At 41.2% G+C, this 20,753-nt stretch overlaps 3 protein-coding genes across 3 annotated transcripts; 1 reads left to right on the plus strand and 2 right to left on the minus strand.

Moving 5' to 3' along the window:
• Positions 1 to 466: 466 nt before the first annotated feature.
• Positions 467 to 6,427, minus strand: LOC115042748 (putative RNA-binding protein Luc7-like 1). Its single transcript, XM_029501089.1, has 10 exons — positions 5,870 to 6,427; positions 5,293 to 5,387; positions 4,627 to 4,725; positions 3,974 to 4,084; positions 3,341 to 3,484; positions 2,959 to 3,135; positions 2,655 to 2,827; positions 2,540 to 2,569; positions 1,941 to 2,096; positions 467 to 1,557 (listed from the first exon to the last, which is right to left on the minus strand). Exons 1-10 carry the CDS (start codon positions 5,928 to 5,930, stop codon positions 1,320 to 1,322), a joined length of 1,284 nt encoding a protein of 427 aa, XP_029356949.1. The 5' UTR covers positions 5,931 to 6,427; the 3' UTR covers positions 467 to 1,319.
• An 873-nt stretch (positions 6,428 to 7,300) lies between these two features.
• LOC115044295 (essential MCU regulator, mitochondrial-like) lies at positions 7,301 to 9,010 on the plus strand. The gene is made up of 3 exons (XM_029503296.1): positions 7,301 to 7,476; positions 8,437 to 8,594; positions 8,761 to 9,010. The coding sequence occupies exons 1-2, from the start codon at positions 7,315 to 7,317 to the stop codon at positions 8,572 to 8,574; spliced, it is 300 nt and encodes a 99-aa protein (XP_029359156.1). The 5' UTR covers positions 7,301 to 7,314; the 3' UTR covers positions 8,575 to 8,594; positions 8,761 to 9,010.
• LOC115039526 (myosin phosphatase Rho-interacting protein-like) lies at positions 8,899 to 20,753 on the minus strand. Its single transcript, XM_029497309.1, has 18 exons — positions 20,601 to 20,753; positions 18,746 to 18,891; positions 18,015 to 18,181; positions 16,788 to 17,920; positions 16,128 to 16,297; positions 15,681 to 15,831; positions 15,520 to 15,597; positions 14,745 to 14,777; positions 14,492 to 14,560; positions 14,213 to 14,302; positions 13,937 to 14,028; positions 12,252 to 12,903; positions 11,899 to 12,133; positions 10,860 to 10,971; positions 10,558 to 10,717; positions 10,291 to 10,404; positions 9,432 to 9,518; positions 8,899 to 9,308 (listed from the first exon to the last, which is right to left on the minus strand). The coding sequence occupies exons 1-18, from the start codon at positions 20,751 to 20,753 to the stop codon at positions 9,162 to 9,164; spliced, it is 3,789 nt and encodes a 1,262-aa protein (XP_029353169.1). The 3' UTR covers positions 8,899 to 9,161.

A 20,753-nucleotide genomic window follows, 5' to 3' on the forward strand; every position in this document is an offset into this window, starting at 1 on the left:
CACCCTGAGTTCAAACCTGTTTTGTGGTCTTATCCTGGGTTATCAGGGGCAGGAGTGACTTGAAAAACACCATTTTGATACAACCCTTGGCCACTCTCTTGGGTCAACTTGTCGAGTCTAATACAATCCAACACAACAGGGGTATCTGTTTCTGTTCCCAATACTACACACACACACAATTGGCATGAATGGTAAGACACCAATACATTGACAGACATTGACCTCACAGCCGAAAAATAATAAATAATCTATTCAAATTCTTACAATTAAAGGGATCCTTATAATAAAATTATAGAATTGCTGTATTGGATTGTTCACGCACAGTGAAAAAAAGATGACCACTGTGTAGGTATGTAGGCTCAGTGCATCAGTAAAGCTTAAAGTTGGAGTCTGGAGTATGTTGTCACAAGGAAACCATGTTATTCTTGACAGAACTGTATGCATAAAGAGAAGACATTAGGTTTTAATGGAAGCTGAAATTTTTATTCACTCTGTGGCAGAACAGTAAATCCCTCTCTGCACATCCAGATTGTATCACAGCAAGCAGGTCAAAAGTCCCTTTGCCTTTAACTGTCAACATACGACTATGCGCATCATCTATATGCCTTCTTTTGTCAGAAAATAGGTGGAAATACTTGAACTTCTTTCAGGGGAAGACTTAACAACCTCATCACTGTATCATGAATTAAAGTGAGGCTCAAGGGTGTGTATCAGATTTCCCAAATGAGATTGCTATGGTTTGAAGGCAGCAAGCAAAGAGAAAAACATCAGAAGTGCCTTCAGTCATTCACAGCTCATTTCAACCATCACTGAGGGCTATGTCACATTAATGAGCAACCTGTGTGAATAAATCCAGCACTACTGAAAGTGATAAGACAACAGGACAAACAGTAATAACACAAATTGCCAAACTAATAAAAAAAATAACAGCACTTGGTATGAGTAAAATAAAAAACTGGTTTTCAACACGGCTTCTATCTCCTCACCGTCAATTGTATGTGTGATGAACAAGATGGAATAAAAATGACTTAACTGCCTCCAGGTCACTCTAGCCCCACTATTCATTTATATAAGAGTTGATTTGCATTTCCACAGCCACCACTGAACCTCTTCTCTCAGCCCCTTGCTAAGTTTTCACCATTTACCCCTGATATGATGTACATGTCCCTGTTCTAGCACACACACACACGCACACTTACCCACCCACCCACACAGACTCACACACACACACACAGACAGACACAGACACAAACACTCATCTCTCCATGCTTCTTAACTAAACAATATATCCAAATCCAAGGCTTTGAAGGCCCTCCTGGTCATATCTCCCCAGACTCTCTCTCCTCAGAGCTGGAGCGTCGGTCCCGCTCGTATGACAGAGATCTTTCTCGCTCCTTTCCCCTGGCTGTGTCCGGGGAGGTGGACCTTTGCCTGTCCTCCCAGTCTCCATACTCCTCTCTTTCATTTCGGCATCCATCTGCAGCGGTCTGTCTCCATCTCTCCTGGGACAATGAGCGCTCTCTGTCACGAGTGTGCGATGACCTGTCTCTGGAGGATCTGAAGAAGAACAAGAAGAAGGAAAAAAAAAAAACAAACAAAAAAACAAATTGAAAAAACAAACATACATGGTAGTCAGTGTTTTTTGTGTAAAGAGTACTGTAAAAATGTTCAAATTTATCATACCATCCATCTATAAATTTGATTAGATCATACACATTATTTTTATTATCAATAAATCCTATTTGTACCATGCATTTACTATTATAAAATGTGAATAAAAGTGATACACGACATCACGTGAACAGGATAGTGCACTGTTGTCCCCTTCAATTCATTTCATGTTGGTACGCCAATAAGGTTTTAGCAGCAATGACACTCTGACAACTCTGTCCTAAATTTGAAACATTTCTCAAGTTTTTTGTCAAGGATGAGAGCATTACCTCTTCTTTTTATGTCTGTGAGAGTGGGAGCGTGAGCGATGTCTGTCCTTGTGTCGATGTTTCCTCTCTCTCTCTCGATCCCGATCTCCACCTTCTTCTCTGGAACGAGAGGAGCGGTGGCGTCTTGAACGATGAGAGGACGAACCACCTCCATCCCTAAATGGAAAAAAAAATATTACAAACACATTTGTAGATTTCAGTGGGGGAAACTCAGAGAATAAAAGTAGGACGCTAAAGGCCTTAATCCTCCAGCAGAAGTGATAATCTGTTGTGTTTAGTTTAGAATTACATTTTTTTTCTCCAAAATATCAACAGTGGTGTATCACAATTGGCTTTGTATACCATCATATTTTTCTGTTCACCATTTGTAATGTTAAAATGACTTTTTATAGTACAATGTGCTGGGGATATGATCATGGCAAAGAAGTTGCCTAAAACAGACACTCACTCCAGTTCCCTGTGTAACTGCAAACCACTACTTGTCAGCTTTGTGTGAAATATGTATGTTGGATCAAGTACGGTTGATACAGAGCAACACCACTAGGCCGTTTATCTATGAATTTATAGTTTGTGTCTGACAAACATCTGAACACACGTACCTGTACCGGTCTCCACTTCTAGATCTTGATCTAAGACAAGCAGAAATCAGAACATTTCAGTCTTCACATTGCACACTTTTTTCCTGTGTACATAGTGTGAAACCAAATTTCTTACCTCCTACGCTCCCTCTCCCTTTCTCGTTCTCTTTCCCTTTCTCGTTCTCTTTCCCATTCTCGCTCTCGTTCTCTCTCGCGCTCCAACTCCCATTGTCGCTCCCTTTCATCTTCCCTCTCACGTTCCTCTCGTCTTCTCACACGCATTCTTTCTTGTTTCTCTATAACAGCTTTCTGGTTAAAAACAAAAATGAACAATAAAGCTAAACATCTGAACTGAACAACTGCAAAGTTTCACTAAGTGGATTGATGCATTTGTCTATTTGATCACTAGTCATACAGGAATGCTCCGTTGTTTGCCTTACCCTTAGCTTTTCAAGTTTCTCACGGATTTGAATGAAGCCGAGGTGCAGTTTCCCACCAAAGTGATCAGCTAGACGACGATCATTGTCATGGAGGCCCAAGTAGGCCGAGCAAACCTCACATACCCGAAGTTTTTGTTGCTGAAAGCTGGATGCTGGCATCGAGTTTCTGTACACATCCTGCAAGAACCAAGGCAGGAGTCAATTATACTGACAATTTGAACTACCATTTTATGGTTCATAGGTCCGTATGGGTAACCTATTCTATCAACCTCAATGCACTCTAACATACATAAAAAATGGAAGTCTATGATTCATCACGGCGATAGTCATTTACACTAACAGAAGAAAAATGTCACAACAAGGCAGTGAAGAAATTTCTGACCTCTGCTTCTTTCTTTAAGGCCCGGGTCTTCTCCACTTTCTCCAGCAGCTGCTGAGCTTCATCTACGTTTCCCTCCCCTCCGAGCTGCTCTGCCCGGGCTAGCAATTTCCCAATCTCTTCATTCAGCTCATGGACACGTTCAGCCTTTTCATGGCAGGACAGACACAAAATAATGTTTAAGTAAACATTGTTCCTCTGATGAGAAGTTGAGATCAATTATTGTGTGTTAGAAAAAAAAAACCCCAATCACTTCCTATTAAACAACTCTATTTGTTTTACATTATATTTTATTATTTATTGGTAAGTGATACAATAGAATAGTATTACATTTCATATGATGAATGTACAACACATTTTAAATAACAGATACTTAATCACGTTATATTCTGCATTTGTGTTTCTTGCATGTACCATACAATATTGGTATTTTAACATCTATACTAAATGTCACTCAGATTTATTTTACCTTTTCTTTCTTTAATGAATGTCTTATCATGTAATGTTATTGCTGTACCTATTAATTTATCTTTATGCTGCTGCAATGTCTGTACTTCTCCTTGGGTATCAATGAATTCTTTTTTAAGTCATTTTATCTAGACCTCACCAGCTGCGTAAACATCATTAAATTTTCACCTTTGCAGCCACTTCAGCACTGATCTCATCCTGCGTCTCGGCAAGTCTTTTCTTGGCCAGCTCAGTCCTACGGTCACAGTCTGCAATAAAAGACTGAAGGTGTTCAGCAGCCTGAGAGAAAAAACAAAACAAAACATGGCATATATAGGTTTATGCCAATGCACTTTGTCTCAGAATTTTCATACAACAAAAATTTTGTGTGTGTTCATATTTTTCTTTCATATGCATGCCAGCACATCCTTGACTCTATTCTTAAAATCCCACCTCTAACTTCTCAGGCAGTCAATGACAGTTCAATGGCACCAATGGCATCAAATACTGTGGTTATTGGTGAAAAAAGTAGCACCATTATGTTGACATATTTGCCTCTTTGTAAATTTTGTGTTATTGAAGTCAAGTATGTTTCAATTATATAACTATTCATAATTTATCGCACAGCTTTACAGCATAAGCAGTCATCCGTTGACACCCGTGATGTCACCCGTTTCATAATATTGACCTCCCTTTCTACATTCTTGAGGCTCTCGAGTCAGGAATTATCAGGAAATGAATGCAGGTGTGATTGTGAATATGAGGCATGTCCATCGTGTCAAGCCTTTACATCCCTGAGACTGCTTGGTGTTTAGTATGATTTAAGGAATGATTGTACTCACATCAAGCTCAAAGAAGTACTCCTGCTCCTTGGAGGCAATCTCATAGTCAGCTCTGAGGGCCAGGTCATGGACTTTCATGCACTCTCCCAGGTCCATTCTCTACAGGAATAAGATAGACATGAATGTATTATGTCGTATTATTTCCTCCCATCTTAACATATGCTGTGTCAATGACTGCCTGATATTAAAATCAAGTCATGTTCTAGCACATTTTAAAATAGCATCACATTTGCCATGTATTGAGATGGTGACACGTTTTAGTCCTTGCTTTGTCCACCAACATAAAAATCTTGAAATGAACCAGTACTTTTAAAATTCAAGTACATATCCTGACATTATTTGAACATGATCTGTGCACAAACTGCAGGCTTGTACATTCAGTGGTTTGCCTGAAGATGGAAGGATAAACTTTATATTAAGTCTGTAATGATCAAAATCTTGCAGAAGTTGCACGATGCAAATGTTACTTCAAATTTGGTAGTGATGAGATTATCTGTATATAACCAAATTAGGCAAAGCAACTTTGTCCTGAAATGGCAAGCCTGTGTATAAACAAGACTTTCAGACCAATTGTTCAATCATTTCAAATCCAACATGTTGGAGGCAACAAAGCATGAAATAACTTGTCATCACTGCTCTGTAAGTGTGTGTAATAATGAAACTCACTGTGCCTGACAGGATGTCGTGAGGACATGAATCCAAGAGGTGACTTTTACAGACCCGCTCATCTGTGAATTTGATTCTCTGCCGCATGGTGTCTCCTGAAAGAGAGAGACCCAGAACAGACACACACCATTGAGAACGTTTAATGTCGACTTTAGTGGGCCGGTCTCTCGAACAAGACAAAATATTCACCTAATTATTTTAGTATAACGAGCAAGTCGTACATCTCTACTATTAACATTGAAGTCTAAAGTTAGCTGTGGACAGATTGGGGTTAAATTTAAAACATATGAGCCACGAAGACGTGAGCACAGACCGTGACAAAGTCAAATATTAAAAATATTAGCATGACAGGTTTCGTGTTAAACAGTCAAGACATCCTAACTTGCACATAAACTCCAACATAACAACAGGTAGCTAGCCGGCTAGCTCTCCTCATGTGAGCTAGCTCGCCTTGGACAGCATGCATCCCTGTGTGGGGCAGAGTGGTTAGCTGCTCCTGGCTAATGCTAGCAACTGCTCCAACTCCTGTCCTGTGTATTATCAAAGGTCCACCTCAGTCCCAGCAAACCGAGCTCACCGTCCCTCCCGGTCCCCATGAGCTGGTCCAGCATCGCTCGCATCTGCGCCTGGGCCGACATGTTAGCCTGGATGTTGGGCTAAAAACACCGTGAGTCAGTCCTCACACACGCAGCCGCCTCAAACGCAGGCCTTGTCCGCGGCTCCTCCACCACCACCGCCGCCGCCGGCACCGCGGCCAACTTTTCCCACAGCGAGAACAAGCCCGACTCCCGCCGAGGCAGCGAGCTGATTCAGTGTCTCGTCAGTACAATTTTCTGGTTATTGTGTCACTTTACCGGTAGATAAACGTGACTTTGTGATGTTGGACGGCCCCGGGTCGGCAGAGCAAGTCTGTTTGAAAACTAACCGAGCAGAGACTGAGTGTCTGCAGGGCGCTTGGTTAGCTGGCTGGATTTATGTCGAGATCAGTCTTCAGTTGTGCTGTAACATAGTCCCTGGCTATTTTTCTAACCAGTCTAATTGAAGTTGGCAAGTTTATTCAGCGTCCTTTCTCCCGTCTCTCTACTTCCCGTTCGTGCGCGTCCCCGCGGAGCGCGTCCCCATTCCTCCGCCTTGAGGAAGTGCTGCAGTCTGGCCCGCGTGGTGGTCGCTGTCGTGACGTTGCGCTGCAATCTGAAATGAATAATAAAAAATAAATAAATACATACATACACTGACACACTTTCTTAAATGTGTTTGCTTGAGTGCACTGAACAGCGAGCACAAGACATAGTTAATTATACTACCCAGCAGCAGGCTTTGTGAATAATTCCTCACCTAATTCATGTACATCTAAACCCCTTGTACTGAAATGAGGCTACTTTTAAACCGCTACAAATAATCCACCCTAATCGATCATTAAATGATCACACAACGTATACGTGTTTTACTTGAGAATACAACAATTTTAATTGAAATTACAACAAAAACAAAAGTAATAAATAAATCCTCAAAAATAGATATAAAATTGTGAAATATAACATCTTCTGCCATCGTCAGCTACAGTCCAGACCACACCAAAAGGGATAATTACCAAAATGCAAAATAGTTCAGAAATGACTTGATCGGTTCCATTTCTTGCACCTGCGCCTGGTGAAAGATTACCAGACTTATATTTACATATTTTTGTTTCACCTATTTTAATTTCAATTACTTCTAGTCACCTTAAATATATTAATTATATCTACCCTTTCTCCAACACGTTTGATAAATGTTTGCACCATTTTATTTTTTCCAATCTCTTATGGTGAGAGAAGTTTTGAAAAAAGAAAATGTTTTATATGTACAAAAAAAAAAAAAACCAAAAAAAAAACCCTCCAAACCATTTGTATGGAGGATAAGAATGTAGAACATATATCCGTCTGATAAACGATCGTTTTGCGTCCACAGGATTAATCACTTGGGGTTCCGCCCATATTAAGTCACGTAGCTCCGCCCCCCTGTCAGTCACACATACCGGAAGAAATGGCGGCGAGTATACTGCGACTCTCGCTCCGACTTTCCACTGGAAATACGGCGATAATGGGCCGCAACACCGCCCTGAAATCATCAAACATACCCAGGGCGACTCCGATCCGAACAGCGGTCTCGACGCCTTCGGGGGCAATTCTGCCGAAACCGGACAAGGTGAGCTTTTTTTCCGGCTCAGTTACCGACGAGAAAAAAAAAAAAAAAAAACACCAGCCGCTGTATGGGTGGAATCTGTTGCGTAATTGACAACATCTTTAGCCAATCGGAAGGAGGAGAAACGAGCCGTGTTAGTTAAATCAACCAATGAAACGTGTGTTTATACATCTGACAAGATATTTTAGTCCATGTAGTCCATATAACGCCTATCCTTTACGATTTAATTCATATTCTTGTTTTAAGTTGACGTTTTTAGGTAGTAAGTCGAAATATTATTAAAATAGAGGATGAACTACTAAATGTCCACTTTGTCTGACTACTAACAACGTTTCATCTTGTACCCTCCTGCCGAGGCAGAAGGTCAGGCTATTGAATGAACAGCAAAACACATCTATGTTTTGTTTTTTACTTTTAACGGTTTTGTGTGATCATCCCAGCCTTACATACAGGCTGATGCATGTGAACTGGTTAATGTACCAACAGCCCAAGGCACGTGCACATTGTAGTAGTCTGTGTAGATTTTTCTGTGTTACCTCCCTAATTGGTAGCAGCACACACAAAGAACTCCCAACAACTCCCTGTTTAGGTAACCTGATTAATCTCATGTACTAAGAATAGTCACTGAAATACTGGGTGGTTTTTTTTTGTTTTGTTTTTTTTTTTAACTAGATCTTATGTGTGCCCTTTGTCAAAAGCATGGCTCATCATGAAGGCACTCAGTATATAAATTATTGTATTTTAGTAGAAAAAATAAGGAAGTGAAATGTTAAATAAATGCAGTACATAACCTATGGAAGATGGGCAGCTGGGATGATCCATCTGTTCTCTCTGGTATGCACTTTTTTTGCTCCAGATCAGAACTCTAGACGGAAACACTCTACAGCAAGCAGAGATGGGAACTCATTCATAATGGTGCTCTGGATTGGTCCTGGATTAATCCCTAATTTTGATCATTTCCAGACTCCATTTGGCCTTATCCGCATGACAGTTGTGGTGGTGCCTTTTCTCTATGTTGGAACTCTAATCAGCAAGAATTTCGCTGCTCTTTTGGAGGAGCATGACATCTTTGTCCCTGAGGACGATGACGACGATGACTGAACTGACTTCACAAGTAAATGGTAAAGTCATTGTGTACATTAGCTGCACCTTATTTGACCCTACACTCTAGCTTGAAACTTTGCTGTGCGCAATGTCAGATGCTGAAATTGTGTAATCTTTGGCATTTTGAATCAATGACATTTAGTAACAGGTGAAAAGTGATGACTTTTTTTTTTCCCTCCACAGGGTGCTTTGCAACACTAACTTAAAGCATACCAGCCACCACATGGATGATGGGGAAGATGGGGCTTTTATGACTTCCCATTACATCCCTCTACCTCCACCCATCTGCCTACTATCTCCTGCTTTTTATCATGTTCATTTCATTTAAAAAAATTTTTATATCATGTGAGGCGCTCAAACCTGCTAACTAGCCCTCACTCTTGTTTGCATGTTTATGTCTGTCAACTCAATAAACAACATCGATTGCATGTGGAAAACACGTGTTGTTATTTAATTGTTAAGTGTTGCATGGTAGCTTAGAAGCACACAGTTACTTAAACTCTCCTTCAGTCATGTCCAGTCCAGCGTATTTTAATAGCTGTCTTCAAATTTTCAAGCAAATTGAAAGTGGTTGTCCTCATCAGTTAGGTCTCCTTCGCTCCCTCCTGAAGTGCTGCATTGGCCAGTCGCAAGTGTTCATTTAGGGAGCCCAGCTCCAACTGGCTGCGTCCCTTCAGGTCACTAAGCTCAACATAGGCCTCCTTGTAACGCTCATATGCTGCCTCTTTTTCCTGTCAGGTTCGATAGACAAATAATGGATGGATCAAAGCGAAATCAGTTTAAACGAAATCTGTATAACATTGCAAAGTGTAAATTGATAAAATTCCTTATTGTCCTCAGAATGTAAAACATACCTTGTTGAGCGACTGCACTTCCCTCTGCAGACAAGAGATTTCTTTCTTAAGATACTGGACCTCGTTGTCTTTTGCTCTTAGCAGGATCTGAAAAATGTGAAATGAGACCTATTAGTTTTACCACATAAATAATAATTATCAGGTATGTAGAATAATAAAGGTAAAATGAAGTCAAACATGATTAAAAAGGTGTAAAAAAAAAAAAAAAAAAAATTACAATATAAAGCTTCTTAGCGCATCGCAATATACTCCATCTGTGGGAAGGTTTTATAATCATTTGTTTGGTAAGACTAAGGAAGTTAACAGTGTAATTACAGTATGATGTTATAATGGATATGCTGGAAGCAACCATTCCTCCATAAATGACTTGCATGAATGTTTTTGATCACCAGCTGTTTACAAATCCATATTTAAATGAAACAAAAGTGACAAAATAGATTGCACTATAATTCAGGCAGTAGGTGGCAGCATCTCCTACATGAAAATGTGGCCAACCATACACGCTCAACACAAATGAGGCCACCAACAAAAAGGAAGGTTTGACTGAGCTACTACAGGGGACTATTAATGAGGATACAAGACAAAACCATTAAAAAATATTGTGATCACTCTATTTTATTAAAGTGGCTCCACTGTCCCACAGCACATACATCAAATAATGCTCTGTGCTTCCCCATGATGACAATAATGTCAACATTTGTCCTTGAAGCCGGGTTTATCATTTCAGGTGCATTAAATGAATCTGGGTTGGGCTGCAGCAAGAGATTTAGAGGTTTTAGTATCACCTACTTTCACATGAGTTGGGATTGCGCAGGATCTATTTTGGTCAGTAACGCAGAGCTTTTCCCTGTATCAATACCTCCAGTTCTGACGCAGTTTGCTCGGTGCTGCCAGGAGACACTACGTCTGACCTCTGACCCGTGATGAAATAACGCAAGCGGCTGATCTCTTCTGCCAGTTTGGCCTTCAGCTCCTATATCAAGGACAACAATTAGCTCAGATGATGTATAGTGTGTTTACAGCTTATTACATTTTCTTAACAATGTTAAATTACAAGGAAAGAGATAGATACAAAAAAATAAAAATAAATAAATAGAACAGGAGAAACTCTGACTTGAATATTAACCTGGTTCTCACGTCTGAGCTGCTCCAGCTCTCTCTGCTTGTGGCCAAGCTCAGTCTCTCGGCTCTTGCTGCTCAGCTCAGTGCGGCTCAGCTCCAGGCACTTCTGAGAGTAGCGTTCAGACAGCACATCTAACTCACTGTGCAAGACATCTGCCTGGGGCCTGACATGCACGCACACGCACACACACACGAGTTATGAAGTAAATTATAGTGCATACAACGGGTTATGGTCGCGTGTAGAATGTGCAGCAGGAGCCTGTGAGATGGAGAATGTTCGCAGCAGAGTGGCTGAAATAGACTTACACGTGACCTCTGTATGAATCGTCCACGTGTGCAGCTCCTCCAGGCAGCCTCCTGGCCTTCTCCAACTCTCTCTCCATATCCGCTCTGTGGGCTACTCTCAGCGCCTCCATAGCTTTGATTAACAATTTGCTCGTTAGTCACATCTAGAAACTTAATTGTCCATATTGTGGAAAATTAGCTTTTGTTTCACTGCACAGCAAATCAACATAAGAAGTTAAAATAGGAGAGGCTTCAAGAACAAAACAATTACAGCTCTTGTAACTTTAAAACACTTGAATACAAGAACAAGCCCATTTGTTTATAGAGCAGTGAGTGCCTGCCTATATGTTTTGTTTAGTGTTTTAGTATTCTGAACAGGTTCTTTGACTTTGACTTGACATTCAGAATTAACATAAAAATATGAAACATTAATTAGATAATACTCAGATTCCTGTATCTCATCTCAAAAATAGTGTCACATGCTCTATAATTCAAGATGAAACCACTCCGCATGATTAAACAGTATAGTGATCAGTATTTTCGGTGAAGTTAAGGCCCCAGTCCAGTGCTGAAAAATAATACATGAAAAGGCTTGGATTTACTCCACACACAGTTGCACAGTTCTGCACTTTCACTTGTATTTTCTTTTACCATTTAAGTCCCGTGCTACTTCAAAATTCAAGCCTTAATCTTAAATTGGTATTTCCTGGATTTTAAAGATTCTCACAATTTATTAGTATCATTAAAATGCGTATTATTACATAATATGATAGTAGGGGAATGGGAAATTCAATCTCTTGAAAATAAATTTCCACATGGGCCGATGGCCTGTTTTCATGCAGATTTTAGTCACATTTTATGGCCTTCATCAGTAGATGTGGCTCTTCTGCCAAGAAATTTGTGTCAGAGTAATATTTCCAGGGCTATTAACGGTCTCATATATATTTTAAATTCAAAATATACTTAATGCAACTGCGAAGAAGAAACAGACCCTTGACCTACATTGAATCAAAATGTACTTCCTCAGCTCCAGTAGCTTCATGCTAAATTTCTCACTTACCTTTAGCTGCTGCCTGGCTCTCCTCCTGCAGCATCTTGTCTCTCTGCTTCTCCAGCTCCTTGATCTCCCTCTTGTGTTTCTCCTGAAGCTCCTGCAGTGCTTTCCGATGAGATACCTCCATGGCCTCCAGTCTGGCCCTACAGGGGGCCCCGGGGCCACAGGGACTGTCCACCTCCAAGCCCATGGCTGCACGCTCTCTCTTAATGCTCTCCACTTGCTTTCGTAGTGAGAGGGCCTGGGAGATGGATTTGCAGCGCATGTGTTGAGGAGGAGAGAAATGTATATCACGGCTGAATTTCTTTGAATTGAAAACACTGATTGTCTAACTGGCCTCTCTGCTCAACACTTCTTACCTCCTTTTGAAGAGCTTCGGCTGTATTTGTTTGAATAATTTGGGCAGCATTAATAGATGGAAGGGACCCCGCTGAGCTCCTTAAATCACATTGTAAACTAGTGACAGAGGGTCCAGCATCCTCAAGGCTCAACTGATGAGTCTGGGAGTGTTTTAGAGACTGTGATTCCAGTGGGGTGCTTGACTGATAAGCCTGGGCTCCGATGAGAGACTGCGCACTCATGTCTCTGAAAGGCAGCGTCTCAAACTCTGTCCACTTCCTGTTGACCTCTGAGTCCATAGTTTCAATAACAGGCACAGGCACACTCCCCCTTTTCAGCTCCATAGAGTCCCACCTGCTGCCCATCTCACTGAAGCGGGCCCCCTCCTCAAACCACCTGTTCCTCTCCTCCAATCGTTTGGCCTGCTCGCGGTCCCAGCCTTCCCCTTCCCCTCTCTGACTGGCTGGAGATAAGTCAGCGTCAGGATGCTCGTCTACAGTTTGGTGGAGGAAGTGCCCGTCGACCTGGTGGGAGTTTGCAGCTGTGGTGGTGGTGGAGTTGGAAGTGATAGGTTCATACCCGGAGTCGTCGCAGGTGAACCGAGCGGCAGGTTGGCATGACGACGGTCTCCGGGAGAGAGAGTTTTCTTTCTCGCTACCGGTGTCTGATTGGCTGATGTCAAAATGAGGGAGAAACAAAGAGAGTAGGGTTACACATCAGAGGAAAGATGATAGAGGGGTTCATTGCAGACAGACCACCCAGCCACATCATCTGCGTTTCTTCAGGAATTTTCACTTCCAAGACATTCATGTTTCATGGATTCAGGAATTTAGTGTGCATATTTTCAGTGATATAAATGAATAACCATTTCAGTACAAGGGCTTCACTGTGTAGCCTTGTAGTGCATACTATGCTTAATTTAGTAAGTATGATTGATTATTATAGATCAAATGATTATCTGAAATTGTAAACATTAGCAACACAACTCGTAATTTTACAATTATTTTTATATTGACTTCAAACAGAGATTATCTTGTGAACTTTTATTTCCTGGCTGAATAATGAAACTTTGAAACTTTTAGTTTTTTTAACCAAGGTACTTGGTCAGTCTGCGTATAAACATTATTTGATTAAAAAAATCAAAATGTACCAGCTTGTTGGTTAACTGTGGATTAGCTGCAGACTTTAATCTTTGTATCTCCTAAAACTTCTTTTTTTGTTTCATTTTATATCTACATAACTATATTCTGGATTTTATGTCTGTCACTTAATAGCTGAAAGTAACAATTTACTCTGACTCAAATATATATTTTACTGTTACTACTGTTATTGCTTATTTGCACTGCACCTGAGTAACCTATGTTCTGCCATATTTTAAATATCATAAACCAAATTTTTCGTTTTGACTTCATTACATTCTCATGATCATAATGATCATGACCATTCTTACAGATCTAACCAGCAACTTTATGTAAGATTCTTAAAATGCGCTTCCACTCAACCAAATACAACACATCAATAAATATATAAATAAACAATACAATACTCACAATACTGGCTGTCTGTCTATACTGAATGTTTTTGAAATGTGATGTGAGTGGCTAAGTGAGAATCTCAGAAATAAAACTGAATAAAAAAAGATGTAGGACTTTTGACAGTGTGTTGCTATTCAGTCCAGTTAAGTTGGGGGTTAAATCAGACTCACTGGTTGTTTTGGATTGCCTGATTCAGTAGCTTCACCCACATCCGCTGCAATCTTGAAGTCATAGCAGAAAGCGTGAACACTGCTCTCTTTGTCTGGAGAAGATCAAAAGACAAAACAGACAGACAAACACACACACACACACACACATACACTCACTGTTAAACAGGAAGAGGCCAAACATGTAATCGATGTGGAAATGGGGGGGAGGGGTAAGTGGCTGACTCTCCATCTGCCTTGTGGTGTATGATGAAAAATTCTGGTACAGCAAATACACACTTGTATACAGAGCCCAAAGTTCTTTTCGATGTCACAGTCTGACACATTCACGCAGGATGTCAGGTCGATCTCACCGTCCAGATCATCTGACTGCAGCACAATAACAAGTTCAAGTAAGCCCGACAATCAAAAAAGACTGAATTGATTCTATACACAAGTTAATTACAATGTATGTATAAAACCAAAATCTACGACAGTGAAATTATTTGTTTTGGATTAAAATATAGAAAATGTTCTGACAATTCAGAAGTTACTTTTATGTCACTTATCAGGTCATACCTCCTCAGCCTCCGAGTCTCTGTAGTACTTCAGAGAAGTGCGACCGAGAACAAACCAGTGTTTCTTCCACTAAGCACAACAAAGTCAACATGGACAAGTAAATTATTTTTGTGGATTAATATTAAAGCACATGACAAATGTCTTACATTGCTGTGATGCCCTGTCTGACGCTATGTACAGGAAGTTAGATTACGACAGTAACTTCATTTTGGAGGAATTTAACAAAAAATGTGTTGCAAGAACTTTTCTCTACCTTGCCATGTTCATCCAGTCTGGACATCCATCCCTTCAAGTAGCAACATCTGCAATTTAAGTGTGAAGCACATGCTCTTTGAGAGTATTCTGTGTTGATTGTGATATTTCAGGAAAAGGGAAGTGCTGGTGCCGGCGAATACGGCGTGGTGAGACAGCAATTTCACCGTGCAGCATGCACAGAGGCAGGCGACTCACTACAGCATGAAATATGGGAATGTGCAGAATGGAAAGGAAGAGGTGTGTTTTTCTTAACATGGTCATTATTATAAAATGGTGGGAAGCGAAAGAGGAACTGATGAAAACATTACACTGAGTTAAAAAGAAGTAGGCACTGTGTAACTGAGGATACTCACCACGCATGCATCATGTTGTGCACAATGAAGGGGAGAAAAAACATGGTTTGTGAGAAGGTGAAAACATGAAATGGTTTTGGAGAAAGAGGAAGTGCTGTCACACAGTTCATATAGGTGGTTTCTTTATGTGTTCTTCCACCCCTTTGCAATGTAGCGCTAGCAGTGGGTCAGCTGCGGGTGCAGTGGCCTAAAACTGCTTAGAATCTATTAAAAAAGATGACAAATTATGAACCTGCTGCCCTAAAACAGAGTGAAAACCATTAGCTTTTTACTGCAAGGTGCTCGGATGAGAAGGTGCCCTGGAGTAAAAAAGCTGAAATAAATATCAAGGAGCTACTTTTGAGTGAATTTATGAAATACCAGTTTTCTTTCTAACACTCATGTGACTACAGATGTAGAATATCATCAGACAGTGCTCACCTGTGTCTGCGGATGTTGAAGAGGAGCTTGTTTCTTCAGATTCTGGGATAACTGCCAACCTCTCTCATTATCTGAACTCTTGGTGAGAATGAACAGACAGGATTAAAGCTTTTGTCATATTTCAAACTCTGTATTTCATTGGGAAAATGAATTTGTTATACCTCTGCATGAAGAGATGCTGCTGATTGTCTTCGAGACGATCGATTCTCAGGGATCCGACATTTCTCTCGTCTGTCTCTCCCTCTCTCTCTGCCTCGCCCCCTTTCATCTGCTTCGGGCTTCGAACTGTGGTTGTCTATTTCTTCTATGTACCTTTATGATGGTTTTGTATTGAAAAGACATATTTATTCTTCGACACCCAAATGAACAGACTGCAGGGACAATTTCATCCTTATTTTGGCTGAACTTTAAGCAAAATTTTCAAAAGCTCTCCTCATTTCAATTACTTAAGTCAATTACTCACGGTCAGATCAAAAGATCATCAAAGTATTCTGAGCCTCTTTTTTAATCAAACTTGGTACCTTGCTGTTTAACTTATCTTCCAGCTGCAAATGCTTGTGTTTAAAGGGACACATGCAACAAGAATACAACCATGTAGTGCTACTAACCTGTATGTCCTAGTTCTCTGGTCCCTGCATGGGCTGGGACTCTGGTTCCTCCTCCTCAGCCCCGGAAACTCCTCGTCTGACTCCAGCTGGATCTTTGGAATATCAGCCAGCACGATGTAGTCTTCTATGGTCATCCCCACCTCAGATTCAGAAGAATATTTGTCACATTTCTTCCAATAAAACGGAATATTAAGAATTTGCATAAGAAATTAAGAAGGCTAAATATTTATGTAGTATATGACCAAAATTCAAAACTTGAGGAAAATCTTTCTCCTGATGGGCATCCTGAATGTGAAAGTCTAGGAATGACAAAAAGAAAAACTTAGACTATCCCCAAAGTCTGCAGGATTTATTCTTTTGGGACTGTGAGTGCACGGAGAAAGAGAAAAGACCGAATAGATAGAAACACCTTTGGTGAAACCAGAAGAACTTTATTAGACTAATGGACTTCATCTTAAGGCATTCCTCAAGGACCTTAGACAGCTCAGACACGTTGGTCTGACAAAATTCTTCTATTTACGGCAAAGGTGTTTTTGTTTTGACCCCACTGACTGTGAATATCTGCACAAAACTTCAAGGCAAACCAGCCAATAATTTTAAGTCCTCGAGTGACAAACTCACATTGCAATAACAGAGCTAAAAATACTTTGTTCAACACACCTCCTCAGTTTCTGCCTCTGCCTTCTTGGGCTCAGAGATCAGTAAGGCATCCATGCCCCGCCTCAAATTGCTCCTACTTCTGTCACCGTTGAGCTTATTATTTCCCTGACTGCCTTTATCATTTTCAGTTACGGCAGAGCAGGACACAGGACTGCCAAGCACCTGAGGGTCCACCCCTCGCCTCGATGCTGAAGAATCATGTGATCTTGGGAGGCTGAGTACGGAGTAAGCAGACCCTTGCCATGAGCCTTGAGGAGGACTCAGTGTGTTCTCTCTGGAGTGGGTCTCCCTCCGTGGGGTGGGGCTTTGGATACAATTCCTGGATGGTGATACTTCCCCGCTGTTAAGGCGGCGAGCGTTGGCTGAGTTGTTGACAGTTGTTCTGGTTCTGGTAGATGCTTGAGATCCATCATGTGAGCTTTGTTGAATGGCAAAGGAGCCACGGCGGGAGATGAACTCCAGATTCCTGTAGAGTTTCTCAGAGTCCAAACTGTGTTTGTTTGAAGCTTGCGATGGGCTCCTCGACTCTCGGCTGCATCCCTTTTGAGCATCATAATCATTCTGAAAATCAAAAGAGTCTGTTCGCCTGTGAGAAAGGGTAGCCCTCAAGGGTGAGCAAGTCCGAGAGGTATTGGACCCCCTTCTGCGTGACGGACTGGACCTGCCTGATGTATGATGAGAAGGAGCGTGTGATGGAAGTTGAGAGGAGCCCTGAGATGAGTACTGAGACTGAGCATGACTCCGAGAGAGGGAGCTCCCTCTCTGAGGTCCCACGGGAGAGCCAGTGAATTGGTAGCGGTCTGGACTCACAGAGCTTGGACGACTTGGAGAATTCCTCTGTGAATCAGTTCCCTGTCTGAAGTTGGAGTGGTATGTGTACCTTTGTGGGGATTCACTTCTCCAAGTTTCCTGTATAAATGTCTCTGTGTTCCTCCTCTGGGAGGGCAAACCAAGGTTGACATTTCTGTAGGGGACACACGCTTTGGGCTCCAGAACATAGTTGCTGGGGAGGGGATGCCCCCTCTCATAATAACGATACGCTCTTTTGTTGACTTCCTGCATTTGCCGCTCACCATCACCTTTTCTGTCTGGAGAGAAGTAACGACTCTCTTGTTCCCTGACTCTTCTGGAGTCTGCAAAGATCACAGGCAAACTTTGTATTCGCTCAGGTCAAGATCAAGATGGAACGTCTTGGGTTTTGAGGAAGATTATATATGTGTGACTGACCTGATGCCTGATGGAGCCTGTCTCTGTCTCTCCTCTCATCCATCCAGGAGCCGTCAGTGCCTCGATGGGGAGACGGGTCCAACCTGGTCATTACTCTCTGGGCCTCACAATGCCTCTCTGAGCTCTGAGATCTGCTCCTCTTTAGACTATCCCGTTGATTTGGAGAGCTGGAGGAGGTTGGCACATGCTCAGCACAGACATTTGGTCGATGAAGCTTGTGCAAAGAGTTTTCAATTCTAAAATATCTTTGACAGTCACTCAGCTTTTGTGACCAAGTAAAGGGCCCACAAATGTTCAAAAGAGTTTTTAGCAATCAACTAATTCACAGCATATCTTTGGTTGTAGGTAAAAGCAAAATCATTGATATGATATGACGTCGTCAGTGCGTTTTGGTTTACTTGAGGACAGTTTTGGACTGCTTCAAACTGCCGCAACTCCAAAAAACTGGCAGAAAATGTAATGCATTTTTTTTATCTCATTTGTAAGCTTTCAGCAAAAAGCATTTATTAATACTGCAAGCACTTGTGCTAAATAACATCCATCTAAACACAGAAATAAGGATAAGTTTATTTTTATGTATATCAATTAAGTTATGTTCTTGTAAGCTAATGTAGAGCAGGGGGACACGGTTTAAATATCTCGAGCGCGGTTGCATGTGCTCACTGCTCAGGCAGCCAGTTCTTGGTGTGAAAAAAAGGGTGGTTTCTAAAATCAGGCTACAGGATAGTCACCTGGATTGAATGTCAGTGTCAAAGATATTAAGTTCCCACTCAGGACTCAAACTGTGGACGAGACTCCACTCGTAGCTCCAACCACCATTGATGTCATCACCACTGGCACTTGTGGTCACCTCAGACAGATCATCATCGTCTGTATCCTAGTTTTTGGGGAAAAAAAAGGGACACAGTTTGCACATTTTTAAGCATTCTGATAGTACCCTCATAACCAAAGTGACATTTTGAATCCTTAAAACTAAAGTAATATTCATATCGGATCAGATTTCAGGGGATGAAAAGTAGCTTGACAAGGAATTCATAGATCATTTAATCTGTCTCTAATTGTGCACTCTGTCTTTCTTCTTGTTTTACAAAGAGTTATATTTAATTACGACTGCAGACAGAGTCAAATACATCACCCTATGAGTTCTATAAAGGCTTAACACAGTAACTGCCTGATGGCTGGTGTCTTTCATCAAACATATTTTAAAGAACAAAAAACATATACCTACCCTGCAGTCTGATAAAAAGCCATCCCAACTCTAAGCATTAAGACGTGTTTCACTTACTGTGACGGCTCACTGTCCTCCAGCCAAATTTTCTGTCAAGGCTTTCAATGGCTTTCCTCCTCCTCTCCTTCCTTGTGCTCCATTCATTATAGCTCAGCCAGTACACTTGGACTGCACAGGACGTAACTCAAGCTAGTCTCCGGTCATGCTCATCATTATTTCATTGCTCTATTGCTTTTGCAATACCAGAACCGCCCACTCAATTAGTTTCTTCATCTTAATCTCATTACCAACTTTAGCTCTACCATCTATTTAGAGACCAAAGTCATAAGTTTTACTTTATAAGCCTTGATCTCTTGACCAGATGCAGGTTTAGAGGCTTTTAAGATCAAAATATGCACAAATGCACAATTACTTAAAAAAGAAAGTCTCCCTGTTTAACTTAAGTGGATCACATTTGGTGACAAGACGTGTTTTCATGTATCATGTGTGTATATCCAATTTCATCTTATTCCCCAGGGATTGTACTGAGCTTTCATTAATTAATGATCAAGAATCAAATGCCACCTTGCTGTATTGCCCATCTCCCCATCCGCAGCAGATTCACTTGGTAACTGCATTTTAGGTTGACCTCAGTGCACAGTCATAGCTTATATACTTTTACATAAGTTTGTGATTGTCTTGAAGAGAGCCTTGGCCATTGTCGCAATTAAAAGACAAATGTTATTAGCTCACCCTCTGAGATGTGCAGTGTTTTCAGAGCACCTTGGGGGCTACACTGAGCCCCCAGTGGTGACTAGCTAGTTACCATTCTAAACAGCAGACAATATGTGATTAGTTAACATTGATGTGGCTTTCTAACAGTGGAGACAGAGAAAAGGTTAGCTGGCACTTCCTGGTTGGGAGTTCAAAACAGAGTAGTAAACTACAGTGGCCAGTAAGGGTGCACACATTTTATGGTGCTAATTGAATCACATGCTGAAAATAAAACAAATGTGCTGCAGAAAGCGTGTAAATTAGCAGCTAACGCACTGTAAAAAATTACAGAGAAGTAAAACACTCAAATCCCCAAAACATATGCAACCAAAACAAATTGACTATCCAGCAGAAGGGACGTGCTCCAGGCCTGTAGGAACTCTACTTTACAGTTCTAATTAACACATACAATGATGTTGAATTTATTCTTATAGCAAATTTTTGGTTTCCTTGTGTCTGGAGGATTAATAAATCTCACTTCAACTAAGTTGCAGACAGTTGCTTTTTTTTTTAAGAACTACTTATTTATTGTTTGAAACTATGACAAATCTGCAAGTACACGTCCAGATGGCTCCACAGAGCTAATGAATGATTTATGCGCTCACCCACTGTTGCTGACTGTCCTGTTGCGCAGCAGCAGAGCTGGTGCTGCTGCTCAGGTGCATATGATCTGGCCGCAGGCAGGAGCTGCAGCGGGAAGGGTCAAAGGTGTTGGCCTGGAACTGATGGCAGTAGTAATCCTCAACAGGGGGCGCCAT

Source organism: Echeneis naucrates, chromosome 1 (genome assembly GCF_900963305.1).
Source record: "Echeneis naucrates chromosome 1, fEcheNa1.1, whole genome shotgun sequence".
NCBI classification, from domain to species: domain Eukaryota; kingdom Metazoa; phylum Chordata; class Actinopteri; order Carangiformes; family Echeneidae; genus Echeneis; species Echeneis naucrates.